This window comes from Apteryx mantelli, chromosome 3 (genome assembly GCF_036417845.1).
Source record: "Apteryx mantelli isolate bAptMan1 chromosome 3, bAptMan1.hap1, whole genome shotgun sequence".
Classification (NCBI taxonomy): Eukaryota; Metazoa; Chordata; class Aves; order Apterygiformes; family Apterygidae; genus Apteryx; species Apteryx mantelli.
In genome coordinates this window covers 100,650,660-100,668,862 of record NC_089980.1, presented here as the reverse complement: position 1 = coordinate 100,668,862, position 18,203 = coordinate 100,650,660, and the positions used below count along the sequence as shown (strand labels likewise).

The 18,203-nt window shown below is 36.7% G+C and overlaps 1 protein-coding gene across 4 annotated transcripts in view; it reads left to right on the top strand.

Moving 5' to 3' along the window:
* The window catches only part of DOP1A (DOP1 leucine zipper like protein A), a 72,708-nt gene that overhangs the window by 52,950 nt on the left and 1,555 nt on the right, over positions 1–18,203 (top strand). For 3 of the 4 annotated variants that reach the window (XM_067294055.1, XM_067294052.1, XM_067294056.1), the window contains 16 exons: positions 835–960; positions 2,429–2,563; positions 3,099–3,154; positions 3,673–3,777; positions 4,476–4,542; positions 6,853–6,997; positions 7,310–7,389; positions 7,935–8,044; positions 8,210–8,359; positions 8,785–8,846; positions 9,404–9,556; positions 10,848–10,984; positions 12,429–12,484; positions 13,197–13,361; positions 14,886–15,015; positions 16,807–16,866. In XM_067294055.1, the coding sequence (XP_067150156.1) occupies positions 835–960; positions 2,429–2,563; positions 3,099–3,154; positions 3,673–3,777; positions 4,476–4,542; positions 6,853–6,997; positions 7,310–7,389; positions 7,935–8,044; positions 8,210–8,359; positions 8,785–8,846; positions 9,404–9,556; positions 10,848–10,984; positions 12,429–12,484; positions 13,197–13,361; positions 14,886–15,015; positions 16,807–16,866 (1,737 nt within the window). The remainder of the gene's footprint in view (positions 1–834; positions 961–2,428; positions 2,564–3,098; positions 3,155–3,672; positions 3,778–4,475; positions 4,543–6,852; positions 6,998–7,309; positions 7,390–7,934; positions 8,045–8,209; positions 8,360–8,784; positions 8,847–9,403; positions 9,557–10,847; positions 10,985–12,428; positions 12,485–13,196; positions 13,362–14,885; positions 15,016–16,806; positions 16,867–18,203) is intronic. The other variant, XM_067294053.1, reaches the window with a different exon arrangement.

Genomic DNA, 18,203 nt, shown 5'->3' with positions numbered 1-18,203 from the left:
AAAATTTCAGTCTCCCAGAGTAGCTTGTTCTACGATTTTCTTCCTACTTCTTAATCTTTATCTCACTTGCTGTAAATAGTGGACATGAACATCATCTTCCTTTCTTCTTTGTAATTACTTCATACACATTTGAAAACTGTTATATCCTCACTAACTCTCTTTTCTCTAAACTATACAAATTCATTTCTGTCTCTTATAGATCATATTTTCTGTATCACTAATCTTTCTTCTTTTTTTATAGTTTGGGTTCTCTCAACTTATGTACATTTCTTGAAGTAAGGTGTCCAAAACTGGACATGCTACATGGTATCCTCTTTCAGGGGAAATACTATTTCATGTCTTGCATGCAGTGCAGCTGTTTATGGATGCTTTTTTTCTTTCCTTGTCATTGTTAACTCAGTGAGTTTGTGATCCATTACAATCCCAAGATTTTTTTTGTTGTTTTTTTTTCAGCAGCACTGCTGTCTAAATAGTTATTCATCCTGAATTACTGAAGTGGTTTATTCCTACCTTTGCATGCAAAGCCCAAGGACATTTTCCCAGTTTGTCAGGTCACTCTGAATTCTATACCTTTCTATATCAGCTGCTTTCCACTTCATTAACATTTGCAAATTTAACAAGTGTATTTTCTCTTCCATTGTTTTAGTCATTAATAAAATGATTAAAGAATACCAGATGTAGAATAGAGCTTTATGAACGCACTGAGTGCATCCTTCCATTTTGACAAAAAACTAGTGACAGGTGCCATCTGAGTATGGCTCAATAGCTAGTCATTTTGAACATAATGTTGAGGTGCTTATTTAAAGGCGTACATGTTCTGCTTCCACGTTTCAGAATTTGAGGCAGCAGATTCTTGAACTGTTGGGCCCAATTTCAATGAATCATGGTGTTCACTTCATGGCTGCTATTGCGTTTGTATGGAATGAAAGGAGACAAAATAAAAATGCTTCTAGGACAAAGGTATGTGTATACTACCATGGTCACTTTGAATAGAGGTAGTACCTTCAAGTGATTTAAAAGCATTAACGGTAAGATTGGGGGTTCCAGTGAAAAATGCACTTACAGAATATGGAAAATATTTATATAAATTGTATTTATTAATTTGCAACTGTATGGTCAGGGAGCTACCAATTGAATTTAGAACTGGGTTATCTTCCCGAATTCTTCAGGAACAGAGTAAGTAACTCCAAGCCCTCAGGTGAACTATTAGTTACTGGCATTTTAGCTGAAACAGTGTGCCTCCTATTGTGACTGTGATAAAAAGCCTGATTTCTTTAAAACCTGGTCTTTCTGTTCTGTACCTGTCTGGAATATAGGACAGTATGGGTCCAGTCTATCACCAAGTTTGCTATGCATTACAGTAAGATAATAATGATGATTTATGAACAGGCTTAGGGGTATGGATGTATACTATGCCCCTTTATAAATAGAATATGAGCACTTTTGCTCATTTATAAATACTTTTCACTATTGGCATAACCTCTTAAAAGCATGATTTTTTTTTTCAGTGAATTATTTAGGCCAGTGTATTTGTACTCAAATGCCTGAATTTATTCACTATCCTTTTTAGTCACCTAAATTTGCAGAAATATAGAGCACTTGCCGCCCTTTTGTTTTTGAAGCTATGATTATAAATTTAACTGACCCCTTAGCATGTATATTTTGTTGCAGGCTTTACTCATGTAATTATCTCACACAGTGCAGGAGAATATATGTTCTTCACCTCACCACCCTCTCCAACCACTATACAGCTTTTTAAGATCCTACTATAAGTTCAGTGATGACTTTCAGGAGCAATTGACTCTCATCACACCCTAGATAGAAATGACTTCCATAAATTCATGTCTGACATATCAAGTATAGCATGTCCTATTTGAAGATAGTGTGAATATTTAGTTAACAGAAAAATCTATAGTGTTTTGAGAAGGAATATATTTCCAAATTAGAAACCAGATAGATTATAGAGGTCCAGCCTAAATGTTGTGTTTCATATTCCCAAACTTTTGCATGCTTAGCTGCTTGATTGCTCAATGTTCATTGACTGCTTTTATTGAAATATTCTGTACTAACCTGAAAACTACCACAAAAGTAGTTAAAGGCAGAGTATGTTCTTGGAGGAAGCTTTTAGAGTTTTTTACTGTGACTTTTACAAATTGTCAGAACACTATTGTTCACTTGGGAACACTCTTCTCATTAAGAGCTTTCTTAAAAGCACCACTCACAATAAAGGCAGCTTCCTAGGATTCACTTTATGGTCTATAGTGACATGCTCCTGTAGGAGGCAGTTCAGATCTGGAACCCAAGTCTCCTCTGTAGTGGCAGATCTCTTTCATTTTGCTTGATAAGAACCCTGTGAGACAGTCTATCTTAATTGTGGCGCAGGCATTGTCTATGATGAAAATCTATGACGTACATTTGATTCTTTTAGGTTATTCCTGCAGCTGGTGAAGAACAACTTCTATTGGTAGAGCTAGTTCGCTCCATCAGTGTAATGAGAACTGAGACTGTTATACAAACAGTGAAAGAAGTTTTGAAGCAGCCTCCAGCCATAGCAAAGGACAAGGTATGAACACCATAAATGCACTATTCATTTATTTAATATCTTTTTACAGAAGCTTAGACATTAAATGATATGGATACTTCATTCACAAATTCAAACAAGTAATTCATGCTACCATTCACTACAGTGTGAAAATTTTGAACATCTAGTAGATGGATGAACCTTTGCGAGGGAAAGAAAAGGAAGTCATACCTGCTTAAGTTATTACCATTTATTGAAAAACTCCAGAATCCCATTTACTCCTGTAAAAGATCATGTTTCATGGGATATGATATTTATGTGAGGGAAACAAACATGTACCCTGGAGTCAGGTTGACTTTTTTCAAGTGAGAAGGGGAAGTGGGAAAAGGAGTAAGAAGCAAAAGAAAAGAATAACTTTATATAAAGATGCCTGCATGGAAATTCGTAAGATACTGTTAATGAAATTATCTTCAGTCACTGCCGTAACATTTTAGCATTGTCATTTTTGCAGTGACAAACAACAAAAAAAAGTCAGTTGCTTCTTCCTAATCACACAGATTTCATATCTTCTTCCTAGAAACATCTTTCCCTGGAAGTCTGCATGTTGCAGTTTTTCTATGCTTATACTCAGAGGTAAGACAAGAAGTTAAATTTTATTTCTGTCATCAAGAAGCAGATGGACAATCTGGACATTTTTATCTTTTATAATCCATAGGATAAAAAATTCCCTGTGTAATCTAAATAACAAAAAAAGAATGGTTTTGAACTGTAGGTATTATAATGAAGAAAGGTATTTTAAGATTTCCCCAGTTCTACATCACCTTTCTTCTCCCATCTGAAAATCCTGCAGGAGATCTGCCCCCCATCCCTGAAAGCTGGACTTAGTTATGCTGTAGCTCACTGGTACCGCTCCAACCATTGGCTGAAAAGCATGTCTTTTGAGTACACTGTTCTGCCTTCCTCCTTTTCTTGAGTCTGCATACTACAAGCTTGATGTAGCCACCTAATATTAAACCAGGTATTAAACAAGAAAGATGTATATGAATGTTGATTCACAATATCAGACAGGAGAACTGTGAAGTAAAAAGAAAATGGGGAATACCTGAGAGATAGGATGCTGTTTTCATTGCTGTCATTACTTTCTCTTTTAGGATTCCAGTGACCAGCTTAGTAGATAGTTGGGCATCACTGCTGCTTCTACTAAAGGACTCTATCCAGGTTGGTCTTCCAGCTCCAGGACAATTCCTCATACTTGGGTAAGCACTTGATATTTGTGATTTCTAGGGAAGTTCAAATATTAGTGTGTGAGATCACATTGAAGTGTTAGTCTTTCCAAATCATTGTCACTTATTTTTGAGTGGAGAGGAATCCCTGTTTCTTAGTCTATCGAATTAGTTTCTTCTCTGAGGAATGGTTATATGTATTAAACTTTATATTGTAATATGATATAAGCCAAGATTTTTGTTACATTACTGATTATTTGAGCCATTCAGACTCTTTAAACAGTAGACTTAAGCTTCTGATTTTACTTAGAAAGTAGCTCTAATTACTGTTTGGTAAGTATATGTATATTTATAGCCTACTGAAAAAGATTAATCCCCAGCATGGAAACTGTTTGTGGAGTGTTAGAAATAAAATGTTGAATATGGTTTTCTGTATAAAGCATCAAGCACCATTTTCTGGAATTTAATTTTGCTAATAAATGGTCCCTGAAAATATTTTTGTGTATTCTAGTAAAACATGTACTTGATAAAACTATTCTGGTTAAGAATACTTGGAAAATATTCTATTCTGGTGAGAAAACTTGGAAACATGTTTTCTAGGATGTTAGTAAATTAAAGAGAAATGACTGAAGATTTTATAAATAAGTATTATGCATGTAAATTTCTTCAGAGTGGTCCTGAGTTTTTTATTATAAGAATAAAATCTGTATCTACTTGATTATTTTTTGCAGTGTTCTTAATGAGTTTATTATGAAAAATCCAAGTCTGGAGAATAAGAAAGATCAGAGAGATCTTCAGGTAAAAAAATATATATATGTATGTAGCTTTGAAAATAAATGTCTCATTTGAGAGAATCGTATGAATGACAATAGTGTGTCCAAATGATTTTCCCTGTAAAAATGTTTTTAAGCAATTGATAAGTGCTAAACAAATTAAAAAATGCTTATTGCTTGTAAGTTGACTGTTTTATTTAGTGTAGTTCCCTAAGGAAATGAGACCTCTGTGCTCTCCCTGTTTCGCCACCCCAAAAACCGTTGGTGAATTTTGAGCAAAATTTGAAAGACATCCTAAATGTTCCTACATGCTTTTGAAAATTGGCAATAATATAGAAAAGGGAGAAATGACTGCCCCCATTGAGGAAAGAACAGATGAAATTCCCCTTTATCTTTCTCAAGAAGGAGCAGCTGGATAGCTACTAGTCAGCTGCTGCCAGTTTCCCAGCCAAACAGCTTGGGAAGTGAGAGGGAGCTGTAGGGAGAATATTGTGGAGAGATAATGGATGGGACATGTTAGAGAAATGGTCACAGGGCAAAAATACTGTGGGGTTAGAAAGAAGCCTTTGTTAACCATGCTGTCCATGAAACAATGTGTTTTTTGATGTTTAGATTAATATTTCTTTATTAAAAAAGAATTTGTGTCTATTCTGTTCTTATTTAGCATTCTAGTCTCTGCAGTGATTTATCCAAGCAGAGACCTTACCTGTTCTTTAATGTCGCTATTTTTGATTACCAAACTTTTCTCTCCTATGTTGCTGGGCTTCCTGAATTCTCTTTTTTTCTTGGAACAATTGTTTGAAAATTTCTAATGGGGGCCCAAAAGTAAATTGGGTAACCCCATTAGTGTTTTCAAAAGAAGTCTATTGGCTTCAGACATGTATCCTTCTGTACAGTTTGTTCTGTTGTTACCATCTGATCTTGGTTATATGAAACTACTTCATTTTTTTGATGTGAGGTAAAATGGGAATTTGCTGGAACATGATTTTTTTTTCTTTTTTAACAAATATTTAAGATTTAAATGGCTAAAACTGAAGAAGGAGGTGCAGTGGAGCACCATGATAACATAGAACATTTTTCACTGCTGGCAGTTTTATATTCTTCACTGGATGTTTAATTAAAGATGCATGGGGGTTTAAGGATGTACTCTGATTTAAATGAGAGTCAGGTGCTTGTATTTTGCATGAATCAGACTTAGGTGATTATAATTTATAACATATTTGGCTAGGATGAAACATCAATTGTGCGAACTTTTCAGTATGCAGGTGGCACTTCTCTTCAATAGTAATCATGTTGCAAAATGGTGCAGTTTCTGTTACTTTGGTCTTGAGTCTAAATTCCTGATGTCTGTAAATGTTAAGCAGAAAGTTTTAGGTGGAGTTATTTATTCTCCACCCGTAGTCATTAGAGAGAGGGAGGAACCTCAAGGGAGGACAATTCATTTTGCTTATCATAGAAGAGGATAAATTGTACTCTGGAAATTGCTGTCTCTCTGCACTGACTACAGACAGATACAAGCTAGATGGCTAATTTAGCTTTATTCTTTTAAAAGCTGGTAAACCAGTCAAGATCTGATGAATCTGATCCTGTGTATATAAGTGATATGATGTGAAAGTTGAATTATTCTTTTTTTTTTTTCAAGTAGCTCAGGATTAAGAAAAAACAATTGAGATTCCCAGGGAAATAAATTTCAATGGAAACAAAAATTGTTTCTGATATGATATGATATTATAATGCCTTGTTGAAAAACGCGACAGAGCCCTCCCTGAGTTAAGCAATCATGTTCATGCACAGAATATAACTTCCTTACTGTTCTCCAAGCACTAAAGGTGCCTGTGGGGTAAACCTTAGATTTTTAAAATATATATATTTTGAAATATATTTTTAACAAGAAGGTTGCTGCAACAACCAGATGCATGTTTAGAACTGGAGTAGATATATTTGGATAGAAAGGACTTCTGCAAAAAAACTATAGTTCTCATTATTCATAGAAAGATGTACTAAACATTTACAGATTTTTATTTTATTGAATCAGAACCTTTCTTGAATGTATTAGAATTTTCTTACATATCATTTATGTACTCTGAAATGAGTCTTTGGTATCTTCTGTTTAGTATATTTATACTTTGATTTTATCTGTGGAAAAATCTCACATCATCTTCTGGGTAGTTATTCATCACTGATAATATTGAACAGAAGTGATTCAAAAAAAGGTTACTGAATTGCATTCTGTACTCAGTAAGTTATATAGGCTTCCTACAAAAACATGTCAGGACAACGAATGTAGCCTTCTGCGCAAAGTCCTTAGGATGTTTAGTTGTTATTTTTCCACCAGGATGTAACACACAAAATAGTGGATGCCATTGGGGCAATTGCTGGCTCTTCCTTGGAACAGACTACTTGGCTAAGACGAAACTTGGAGGTTAAGCCTTCGCCCAAGATTATGGTTGATGGAAACAACTTGGAATCTGATGTTGAAGGTGGTTTTGTTTTCATCTTTTATTTTAAATAAAACATTGTAATTAATTATCAGGCCAAAATTAATGAAGCTTTAACTAATTTGAATATGTATACATATATGTATAGAAGTGAAAATACTAATTTAGTATGTTATATATTAAATATTTATAAAAATGCTTCCATATTAGTATGTTCAGGTATTGGTATCTTAGGTAGTGTATCTGACAGAGTCTGTAGAGCTTCAAAATATATGCTATTAAAATATGCTTGTAAAGTAAATAATGGCTTAAGAAAATTAACTTTGGATGTTTTTTATTATTATTTTTGTTTAGATATGTTGTCTCCAGCAATGGAAACTTCAAACATAACTCCATCAGTTTATAGTGTCCATGCATTAACCTTACTTTCTGAGGTAAATGTCTGCTCAGGTGTACTAAATACTGATTTATAATAATCTTTTATATTGCAAAAAGCTTTGGCTTAGAAGTTTGGGGAAAGAGATTTGACTGGAAACATTGATGTGAAAAGATAAGGGTTCCTGTCATATAACAATATAGAAAACTAATTGAACAGGTTACAAAGATTCAGTGAGATGGATGCAAAGCAGAGTGTGCCTTTTCAGATGTGTAGTATAGGGGATGGTTTTGGTGGCAGACTTTCTGTGCTGTTAGTGGTATGTGTTATTTTCTGCTGATAATCACACTCAGTCTTTGTATTTTTTTCGTAGCTTATTCTGTAGAATGCTTTGACCAAGAGTTTATGCTTTTGTGTTTTTACCTAAGTTCCTTTTAGAAAGGAAGGCATGTTTATACTTTGGATTTTATATAGTACCTGGAATTTGATCACTTCTATTGTAAACTTGAACATTCAGTGTAAAACACTGTACAAAGAAATTCTTATGGTAAGCATAAAGTAGCTTGGGAGTGAGTGATAACATTTTTTCCTCACTTTTTATAGGTTTTGGCTCATCTCTTGGATATGGTTTTCTACAGCGATGAAAAAGAGAGAGTTATTCCTTTGCTTGTAAATATTATGCACTATGTTGTTCCCTACCTCCGTAATCACAGGTATCTCTACAATTTATTCAGTTTATGTAGACCTTTACAGCTGATTGAAATTTGGTGTGTCCGACGTTTCAGTTGAATCAGACAGGATAAGGATTGAATATCTATTGAAAACTTCTTATAAAGCAACAGTTTCAAATTACTTCATGTTGGCTTTATTTTGTTTAGCGCTCACAATGCATCCAGCTATCGAGCCTGTGTTCAGTTATTAAGCAGTCTTAGTGGGTATCAATATACAAGGAGAGCATGGAAGAAGGAAGCATTTGATCTCTTCATGGATTCCAGTTTCTTCCAAATGGATGCTTCTTGTGTTAACCAGTAAGACTTTTCTTCTTGCTTGTATCAGTGGCTCTTACAAGTTTTGTGTATGTATACTCTTACACATGAGGATACGTAATGTGGAGCAAAATTTCCCAAGATATCTCTCTGAGAGAAGAAAAGAGGGATGTTCTGTATTTTAGATTACCGCACAAAGTATAAAACTCACCTAATATTAATTTCTATGTACGTTTTTCAACTTCAAATTTATTTTAAAAATATATATATTTTTAATAAGATAAATAAAATCCCTAAACATTGTAAAGGTACAAATCAATCAAACTGTACTGACGAAATGGCATCTATATAGCAAAGAGATTAGATTAGAAGTTTTAGCAAATGAGAGACAGTTTAGTTAAAAGAGCAGAAAGTTTCCTGTAAGGATTTCTTGCTCTTCTAATTTGTGTACAATCTTCCTCTTTTAGTTGGAGAGCTATTATGGATAATTTGATGACACATGACAAAACCACATTCAGAGATTTGATGAGTAAGTATTATTGATATAGTCGTGACTTTTCTCCAAGGGAAACATAAAAAACAGAAAATAAATATCTTGAAAACTTTTGTTCAACTCTGGATAATTCAAACAGACTGGAATAATTTTTTTTTTCTTCAACTGTTTTATTCTGGAGATTCATAAGTAAAATCATTTGAAGTGAGGGAATTTGAGACCATCCTGGCCCACAGTGATTTTTGTTTATGCAACTAAGTTTATTAACCAGAGGGGATTTTTTTAGATCTTGAACACTAATTCTGCTTAAGGAAAAATTGATTCTGCACAACCAAAACTTCTGATCATCTGAACATGCAAACTGTATTTAAAACAAGCAAACAAAGAGCCAGAGGGGTTGTGTATATCTAAGAGTTTTCTTTCAAGATATATTTTTTAATCAATGTGGTTACAAATAAAAATGGAAATGGTATTTTCTTAGTGGATGTTTTTGAACTACATTAATCCAACAAAAGTAAGAATTATTTGTGCCTTAATGTGAAACAGAAGAGAAATTTGAAGTTCGTCTTGGCGCTACTTGTTTTCTCTTTCAGCACGAGTGGCTGTGGCTCAGAGCAGTTCCCTCAATCTGTTTGCTAACCGGGATGCGGAGCTGGAGCAGCGCGCTATGCTCCTCAAGAGACTGGCCTTTGCAATTTTTAGCAGCGAAATAGACCAGTACCAGAAATACCTTCCAGACATACAAGGTTGGGAAAAATGTGTCACCTAATGGAATTCTTTCTCTTGAATCTGACTGTGGCTGAGGAATGTTTTTATGACAAAGTTATAGCGTTTTGGTCAGGGCCACGTGCCATCTGTGAGAGAAATTTCTGGATAACAGCAGGTAAATTTTGTCTTCTGGAATATTTGTGTGTGATTCGATTTCCAGGACTGGATGCCAAGTTTCTGCTGATTTTAGTGGGAACATTTTGAATCTTAAATGATTACAAAGTACCTGGATTTCCCAATTTCCAGTTGACTTTTTAGCTAGATTGTTTCACTGATTTTCATTTTGTACCTTGATCAATGTTCTTGGCTACCCTTTCAGGTGCTTTTTGACATAATAGTTGCTTATATCATGAATGTTGAAATGGGGATAAATGCAAAGGCTGACCTTGAAGTGGTTTTTAAATTCTTCACTTCTACAGCTTCTGCTCTTCTGTTTTTCTGTCCTAATTATCACATCTCTTCCAGTTGACTTGTTTCATTAAGTGACTGGGAATGGGATATGTGGTGTTTTCTTCTTTTTTTCCCCTAAGATGACGCAGATGGTTAGGGCACCTTCTTCTAAGGATATTGTCTTTTGGTGTTACCAAGATGGATACTTTGGTCTCTTCCTCCATATGGAAGGTCAATTGCATTATCCTCCTCATTTCATTTGCTGTAGGATTTATTCTTTGAGGTTCTTTTCCCAGTCAGTCAGTAGCTGGGTTTACAGTGTTCAAGATACCTGTTGGTTTTACTGGTCTGAACTGCAAAAAATTTCTTGGGCTGGCTTGAGTGAAAAATTTCTTTATATATCTGACTCCATGTTGAATGCTTAATGATGGTTATGATTAACTAAGAGGATATTGTCCCTGTGTGATATGCCATGTGATGCAGCCTTTCATATGCTGTGATGATGCAGCCTTTTAATAATGTAAATGTTGGCTGTTCAAGCTGTTATCGTATATTTTGGAATCTGCTAACCTCCTCTTTCCGGAATGGGGTGAAATTCTCCATAAGATAAGGAAAACTTTCAGATGCAATATTGCATTAGTATGGAAAACTTTAATCAAAATGTGTATTTGTTTTGTTTTGAGGTTTTTGCTTTTATTCATTGCTTAGTGAAAGTGGTTATTTTGTATGTTGACAGAATCAGTAAACTGTAGCAAAGTACTGAAATACTAGCATGGCAGATATTAAAGAAAAAAGTTTTGAGGATAAATGAAGGGAAGGAGAAGATACTGGTTGGAATTTTTCTGAAGTGAGGAATCTTTGTTCACTTTTTTGTTTCAGAAAGGCTGGTAGAAAGTCTTCGTTTGCCACAGGTGCCCACTCTTCATTCCCAAGTGTTCCTGTTTTTCAGAGTATTGCTTTTAAGAATGTCTCCACAGCACCTTACCTCGCTTTGGCCTACCATGATCACTGAACTGGTGAGCTGGCAATAGTATTCCTGACTTGGAAGACTGTTGTAAATTTGAGACACAGCTGCTGAATGCTTTTAAGAAAATCTGTTATTGATACAAAATCTGTTATAGATGCACTGTGTACAATTAAATGTACAATGGACACAGTTTAAACTGAATGCTGATGTATTTTCAGTCCTGATGTCTATTTTTTTTCAAACTAGATAGAATATTTGTTGATTTGTGCTGTTTAATTTATTCAAGTATCTCCTGAATTGAGTTTGCATTTCACCACAGTGTTTCCTACTTACCAGTTCAATAGGGTACATGTACCCTTCCAACTATTCACACTCCCTTACTTCTCTCACTCACTTTTTCCCATTGCTACTTTCCTGGTTATTCAGCCCTCCTCCTCCAACAATGAGGATGAGAACCTGCATAAAGACGGAGACAGAATCCGTGTTGCATTGGCAACTGGTGGTGATTCCTGCCACACTGTTGCTGAAATTTCGTAGTTAGATGTATAAAAGGCCCGATGCTTGGCTTTGTTTTTTCTTCTTGGGTCACACTGTCATAGCAAGACAGGATAAACATCTGTTTTCAAAACTGCTACCTCTGGAGTCTCTGGGGTTGGCTGTTTGCAACCATCTGGGTTTCAGTTTTGGTATTGCTTTGGGAATGAGTATGGAGGGGGGTGGCTGGTACATCTTGTGGTCCGTTTATCCTGTTAGCCAAGTAGTTCCTAAGGGACCAGCTAACTTAGAATGCAAATTAGAATCACTACTGTGGTTTGGGGTTTTTTTGTTGTTGTTGTTGGTTTTTTTGGTATCTGCTGGAAGCCAAGTTAGCCCTTGGTTAACCATTGATCTAAGCAACAGAAGGAATAAAGCTGCGTAAGGTATTTTAAAGACTGAGTGCATTGTTTTGGCAATAGGCATATTTAAATTTGAGCCTGTCAATGGCATAAATATTAGGAATCCCATTCTACTCCATAAGATCTGCTCAGAGCTGGGAGCAGCATGGCACCCTGATTCCTCTGCTGTCTGCTGGTGCTGATGCAAGTTGCAGCAGTCTAGGAACTACTTTGAGTGGACAAGACTTTGTCATCTCTAGGGGCTCACACTTGAGCTTGGCTGTTCCTTTATGTTATTCTTTATCTAGTTTCCTTTAGGTGTTACTCTCCTTTGGGCTCTCTTTCTGGGTAGTGCAGGGGATTGGCCTGTGAAAGCTTTTCTGGCCATCAAATAGCCAGTTTATGTGGCCCTTGTGCTACTTGAGCTATATATGAGAAATGAAGGAGTTTCAGGGTGTCAGTGTCCATTCATAGTTCAGTAGGTTATTTCATCATCCATGAATGGAAAAAGCTCCAAACAGCAGTTCTTCTAAGGCTTAGTCCTCAGACCTCCCTACAGAATCTTCTTGTGTCACAGTCCATAAAAAATGGTATTAAAATACAGCATTTGATTTTCAGGTACAAGTGTTTTTATTGATGGAACAGGAGCTAACTGCTGATGAAGACATTTCCAGGTAAACTTAAGCTGAATTTCCTGCCTGTTTAACTTGATAGTGTTCTGCAACCTTCTGACATGCTGACAGAAGTACATTAGTTCCTACAGTCCTAGTCTTGCTGGCTAAAATGATACTACTTTTGCAATTAAAATGTGCGTAGTATGACCTATAGCTTTTCTGTATTGTATATATATTTGGAATAAGGTTGACAAGAGTATTTACGAAAAAAAAAATCTAATAAAAATGTGGTTTCTTCCAGTGTTATAAAGAAATAAGGATGAGTTAAGGTTTTTTCTAGTTTCATTGTCTGTTTCCATCCCATCCACTCTTTATACAGTATGATCCAATTTCCGTCAATTCTAACAGAAGAGGCAGATTTTGCAAAAGAACAAAAAAGAGTTAGGTGCCCAAGCTCTGTTCTTCATTTTTACTTAGCTTCTCTTTGTTCTTTTGAAGATTCTTTCCCTAAAATACAGTAAAATCCACATGACTTGCAAGTTAGGACTTGCTCGTAATTTGGATGACTGATGGGAATCAGATGCAGCATAATACATTTAAGCATAAACTCCAAGCATAGTGAAGACTTGCAATGTTCTGTTTTGATTTATGAAATCAGGATTAAAATGGTTAATAAAGAGTTGTATGTTTATAAAGGCAAATGCAGAAAGAGGATCTTCCCATAACAGCAGAAGGCCATTATGACTCACCTGCCCACTATACTTTATTTTAGAACTTCTGGCCCATCTGTTGCTGGTCTGGAGACGACGTACACAGGGGGCAATGGTTTCTCCACATCCTACAATAGCCAGAGATGGTTGAACCTGTACTTGTCTGCTTGCAAATTTCTGGATTTGGCACTAGCTTTACCATCTGAAAACCTTCCTCAATTTCAGATGTAAGTAAAAGAGGCTATAATTCAGGTTTTTGAATGTTTAACCATGTTTTTTTCAGTAGAACTCTAGCATTTAAAATCTTTGTTTTCCTATTTCCTTTCTCCTTCTGGCCTTCATCCCAGAGTAGCCCACAGGGCATTCCCTCCCAGCGTCAGTGTGGCCCCCAGAGCAGATGATGCTATCTGGCAGATGAGTTTAAGCCAGTTTTGTTCAGCTTGTGGCTGGAGGCTCTCTGCACCTGTGAGCTAATTAGAAATAGTGGTGATTTATTAAAGTACTTTATTTTTAAAGTATTTAGTTGCAGTAATGTCCAAGAACCCAAAATACACCCACATGTCTCAATGACTAAGGCATCAGATCAGAAGACAGTATGATCTCAGTATGACTTCACTTAAATTACTCCTGCATCATTTGACTGGAAGACGTGTCAAAAACCTGCTTGTGAAGGGGGTGTAGGTTATTCTTTGTCATTAGTTCTTTGTATCTGCAAACTACTTCCCCTCAGCAGTCCTGTTCTGTTGCAAAAATGGATGCAAAGCAACTGGCATTTTCTGAAGACCCCAGAAACGAGAGGCAGCACAGGACAGAACAACCTATCTCGTCTCTTCCCTTACATTGCACAGTAGTGACCAGCTAAGGGCCACTGCCCTGGCACAGGCCTGTAGACGTTTGGTCAGCTCGAATTATCCTATTACTCAGAAGATTGTCGTGCAGTGGGGAAGGGGTTGCACACACTGTGTCAGTTCATGCCCTGTAGTGCTTCTAAATCTAAAATTAATCTTGAATGTTCTTTGATTTATTTTGTCTTCTGGGGAGTTTGTTCATAATTCTCTCTAAACTCTCCATGCAGTCCTGTTCCCCATTATTAGCCAAACTGGTTTTATTAAGACATTTCTCCATAGTCATTACTGTGTATTTATTTCTGGAAAGGAAGTAGTCATGCTGAATCACACTCTCTTTTATGGTGTTCTCATTGAGGCTTGGACTGAATCGTCAAGGAAAGAAACTTCGATTCCCTTTATAGTGTATGATGCAACTAACCAATCGTTACAGTGTAGGGAGGGAAGGGTCCATCTGAGCCTGCTGGAATATGAATAGATAAAATAAATGAGTTTCTGTTATCAGCAGGGTATATTGAGAACATTTGATGTGTTATAGTAAACATTGCACTTGTGCAACAAAATGTTTTAGGTAACTTACATATTTTATAATTCAGAATTACTTTCAGTTCCCTTGTACACAATAGAGATGTGGATGTTGCTGCTTTTAGCTTCTCTGCCCCTTCTTGCTTTTGGCGTATTTAAATATGTTAAGAAATTCTAAAGGAGAAAGCAAATGCTCCTTTTCTCAACCACGTTCTCTCTTTATTTTCAGAATATGGCTTTCCTATTCTATCTTGACAAGGATTTTTTTTTTGTTCTTTCTTTAAAATTTAGCTTGACTACCTCATCCTGTCATACTCTTAGGTCTAGTGGAAAAGTCTGTGTTCAGTAAGAATAACATCTGCTTGTGTTATCTCATGGCAGGTATCGTTGGGCTTTTATTCCAGAAGCATCAGATGATTCAGGCTTGGAGGTACGAAGACAGGGCACTCATCAAAGGGAATTTAAACCATATGTGGTACGTCTAGCAAAACTGCTGCGAAAAAGAGCAAAGGTATATCACTTTCTTCCAGTTTTGCTTTTCATTGAAAACTTTCACGTTCAGTAACTTGCAGTACTGTTTTTTGTTTGTGTTTGTTTTTGTTTTGATGGAAAATGGAAAGGAGTTATCTAGTGTGGGAGATTCCCACTGGAGTAGCCTCAGGTCACCACTGGGCAAAAACCATATGCGGGTATGAAGAAAAAATAGACTATGGTCAGTGGCTTTGGAGTATCCAATTAAAAATACTTATTTGAGTAAAAAGTAGAATATGCCTCAAAGTCTAATACATTTTAATGCAGAAATCATTTTCAGATGGTCAGATTTCAAATCATGTACATAGATACTAGTATAATTATCTTTTGAGGTAGAAAAACATTTTTGTTGCTGGTAATCCCATTTAATTATTTAGAAAATGATGTTGCATTTCCATAAATGAGAGAACCAAGAGTTTTGAAACTGTGCAGAGCCAAGGAGGGCTGGGTTTCCTACCCTGAAGCAATTGGAATGAAAGGAAGAAGGCAGGGAGCAATGGAAACAATTCTGGGGGGAAAATGGGCTGTATAATTTGTAAATTAGGAGCAGAATTAGAGCCGTCATTATGTTGGTATGTGAGATATTGTCAAAATCCTTGTTTGGTTAGGGGTGGAGGCCCGATCAGCTAATGAAGCTGATGAAAGCTGACCAAGCCCTGTCCCAGGGAGCTCCTTTCTGCTGCCACAAAGAAAGAAAAATGAAACTGGATACTTTGCTGCTCCTTCTGTGAGGACAGAATCTCCCAGGCAGGCACTTCACTGGCAAAGGCTGCCTGGCTGGGCCAACGAAAGAGGGAGAAAACTCCAAGTCATATGGGAGAAATGTTTTCACTGGATAAAAAAAGTATTGCTGACATGCAAGTGGTACATGAAGTTAAGCATAACTTAGCTGCATGTGGACCTGAAATAGTCAGCAAAGGCTCACTACTATGGGGAATAAAACAAGTATTTGATGCATATCTACAGTCTTCATGTTACTGTCTTTGAACTGTGAAAATAAGACTAAAATGTTCTTCTCCAAACAACATGTAAAAGGGGTAACAGGTTTTAGCAGGCTGCTAATCCGGTGTAGCCTCTAACCCTGATGTTTTATGTTGTGTGCTATACCTGTTAGAAAGTTGTCACATTCCAAATGTCTCTGCATGAATTATAAAATATACATGCGGGTAAGTATGATATGCTGAGATAGCAGCATGAAGGGAGGGCATCCACAATATGCTTCAAGAATATACAAAACTTCCAGAATTTCTGAAACCCTATGGTCAAGGCAGCAGTTGCACATTTTGAACCAAAACTGGGGGTATGAGGATGAGCTAAAAATGAGGTAATGAATACTGGTTTCCAGGCCATTTCTTCCTTGTGCAGAGGAGAATACTGTTGTACATAGCTGTGTGTTTCTCTTAGAAAATACTATTTCTGAGCAAAATGTTTCAGTTGACCTTAATTTTACTTCAGGGCACTCTGACCAGTACTCGGACTCACACAGTATGGTGTTTGTCAGGCTCTGTTGTCTGAAAGAAATGTGCTTTAAACCTCCTTTGGCACTACTGGCAATAAACAGAAGAACAAACTGTCAATGCTATTATTGTCTGAATAGTGTCTTGGCCCCACTAGCTCCAGAGCATGATGATTCTGGATAATGGATTTTTTGGGGTGGATGATCTTTTTGCTGAAAAATAGCACCCAACCAACCAACTGCACGGCCTTCATGGCAAAGTATTACTTTGATATATGAAATGCAGTCTGAAAGTTCTCCTCTTTCCTTCCACAGGACAAACAGGAGGACTTTAAGACGATGGTTTTGGAGGGATTGGAGATGGCCAAGCATCAGGTGAGGGTGGCCTTTGATGCTTGAGTTGTGAAACAAACTTACCATAATACCATCACCTTGCAGCCCGGGGTAGTATCTAGCTTTCAGTGAGAAGTGAGAGAGATGAGTCTTTTTAGAGGACAAAGTTGAGAGACTGTGAAGTGAAATAATCACAGGTGCCCTTATTTTTAACTTGGTTTCCTACATCAAATAGATTACACAAAAAAGAGTTCTAAAAGGAATTATCAACACAAATCATTATAGAATTAAAACAATTTCTGCCACACATAATCCCTAATCTGGTCTCTGTCAAATTACCTGTTTAAGTATCTGACAAATTAGTCGTGTTTTCTAAGCTACTGCTGTGAGGAAATGGCTTGGATGGATTGTATTATTTCATTGCTCACTTAGAGTGAGAGAATTGGTATTGGCACATGCACCCCATTTGGTTGGCTTCTTGGTAACACTAACACTTGGTGTATGCTGGAGCTAGTCTGTGTCCGTCGCTGGGTTATACAGAGCAGTGGAATGAGAATCAGTACTGTAAATTCGCTCTTCTGTGAATCCAGTGCAAAGTGAATCCAATGTGAAATTTTGAAAGGAGAAATTTTAAAAAGTAAAAACTTTTTTAAAATAGGCATCAACTCTTTCTGTCATGGAATGCAGTATTTGTTTTGTTCCAGTTTATTATGTAGCCTTTTGTTTCTTGAAACTTTGTAGAGAATAAATGGTACGGCTAGAATAGTCATCTCCCATGACAGGGAGCCAAACAGAACCAAAATAAAATACTAAATACATTCATATTTAATACTAATCTAATCACTTTTTATGAAACAGATATCATGAAGGCTCCTGAATTGGAAAAGACAGTTCCTTTCACTTAAAGGGCAAAAATCGTTTTTGTAAAAAAAGTGATTCCCTGAATAAATGTTTGCTCAAAGGCTGCATAATCAAAAATCCCTACTTTACACTCTCCTCCCATTGGTGTTTTTTTTCCCCTTCCCCCTTCATTCTCTTTTCCTTACCACACCTGCTCTTCCATTTTCCCATCCCCTGGGATGCGGCTGGTGACCACAACCAGGCAGCCTGTGGGAGTCTCGGGAGCTCCTCTTGGCCCCTGCCTCGGCAGATGCGTTGCAGGAGCAGTGGGAGGAGGCGCTGCTCAGAGGCAGATCAGGACGTGGCTCTCGCTGATGCGGCCTTTGTGCTTCCCATTTCTCCTTCCTCCTGAAATAAAAACCAGCATTGCTGGACCTCTGCTTCATGGCGTTAACTCTCCTATACTGGTCTATCAATCATAGTCCAAACAAGGAGTTTCTAGTGTTGATATGATCTTATTTTCTAGATTTGAATGTGAT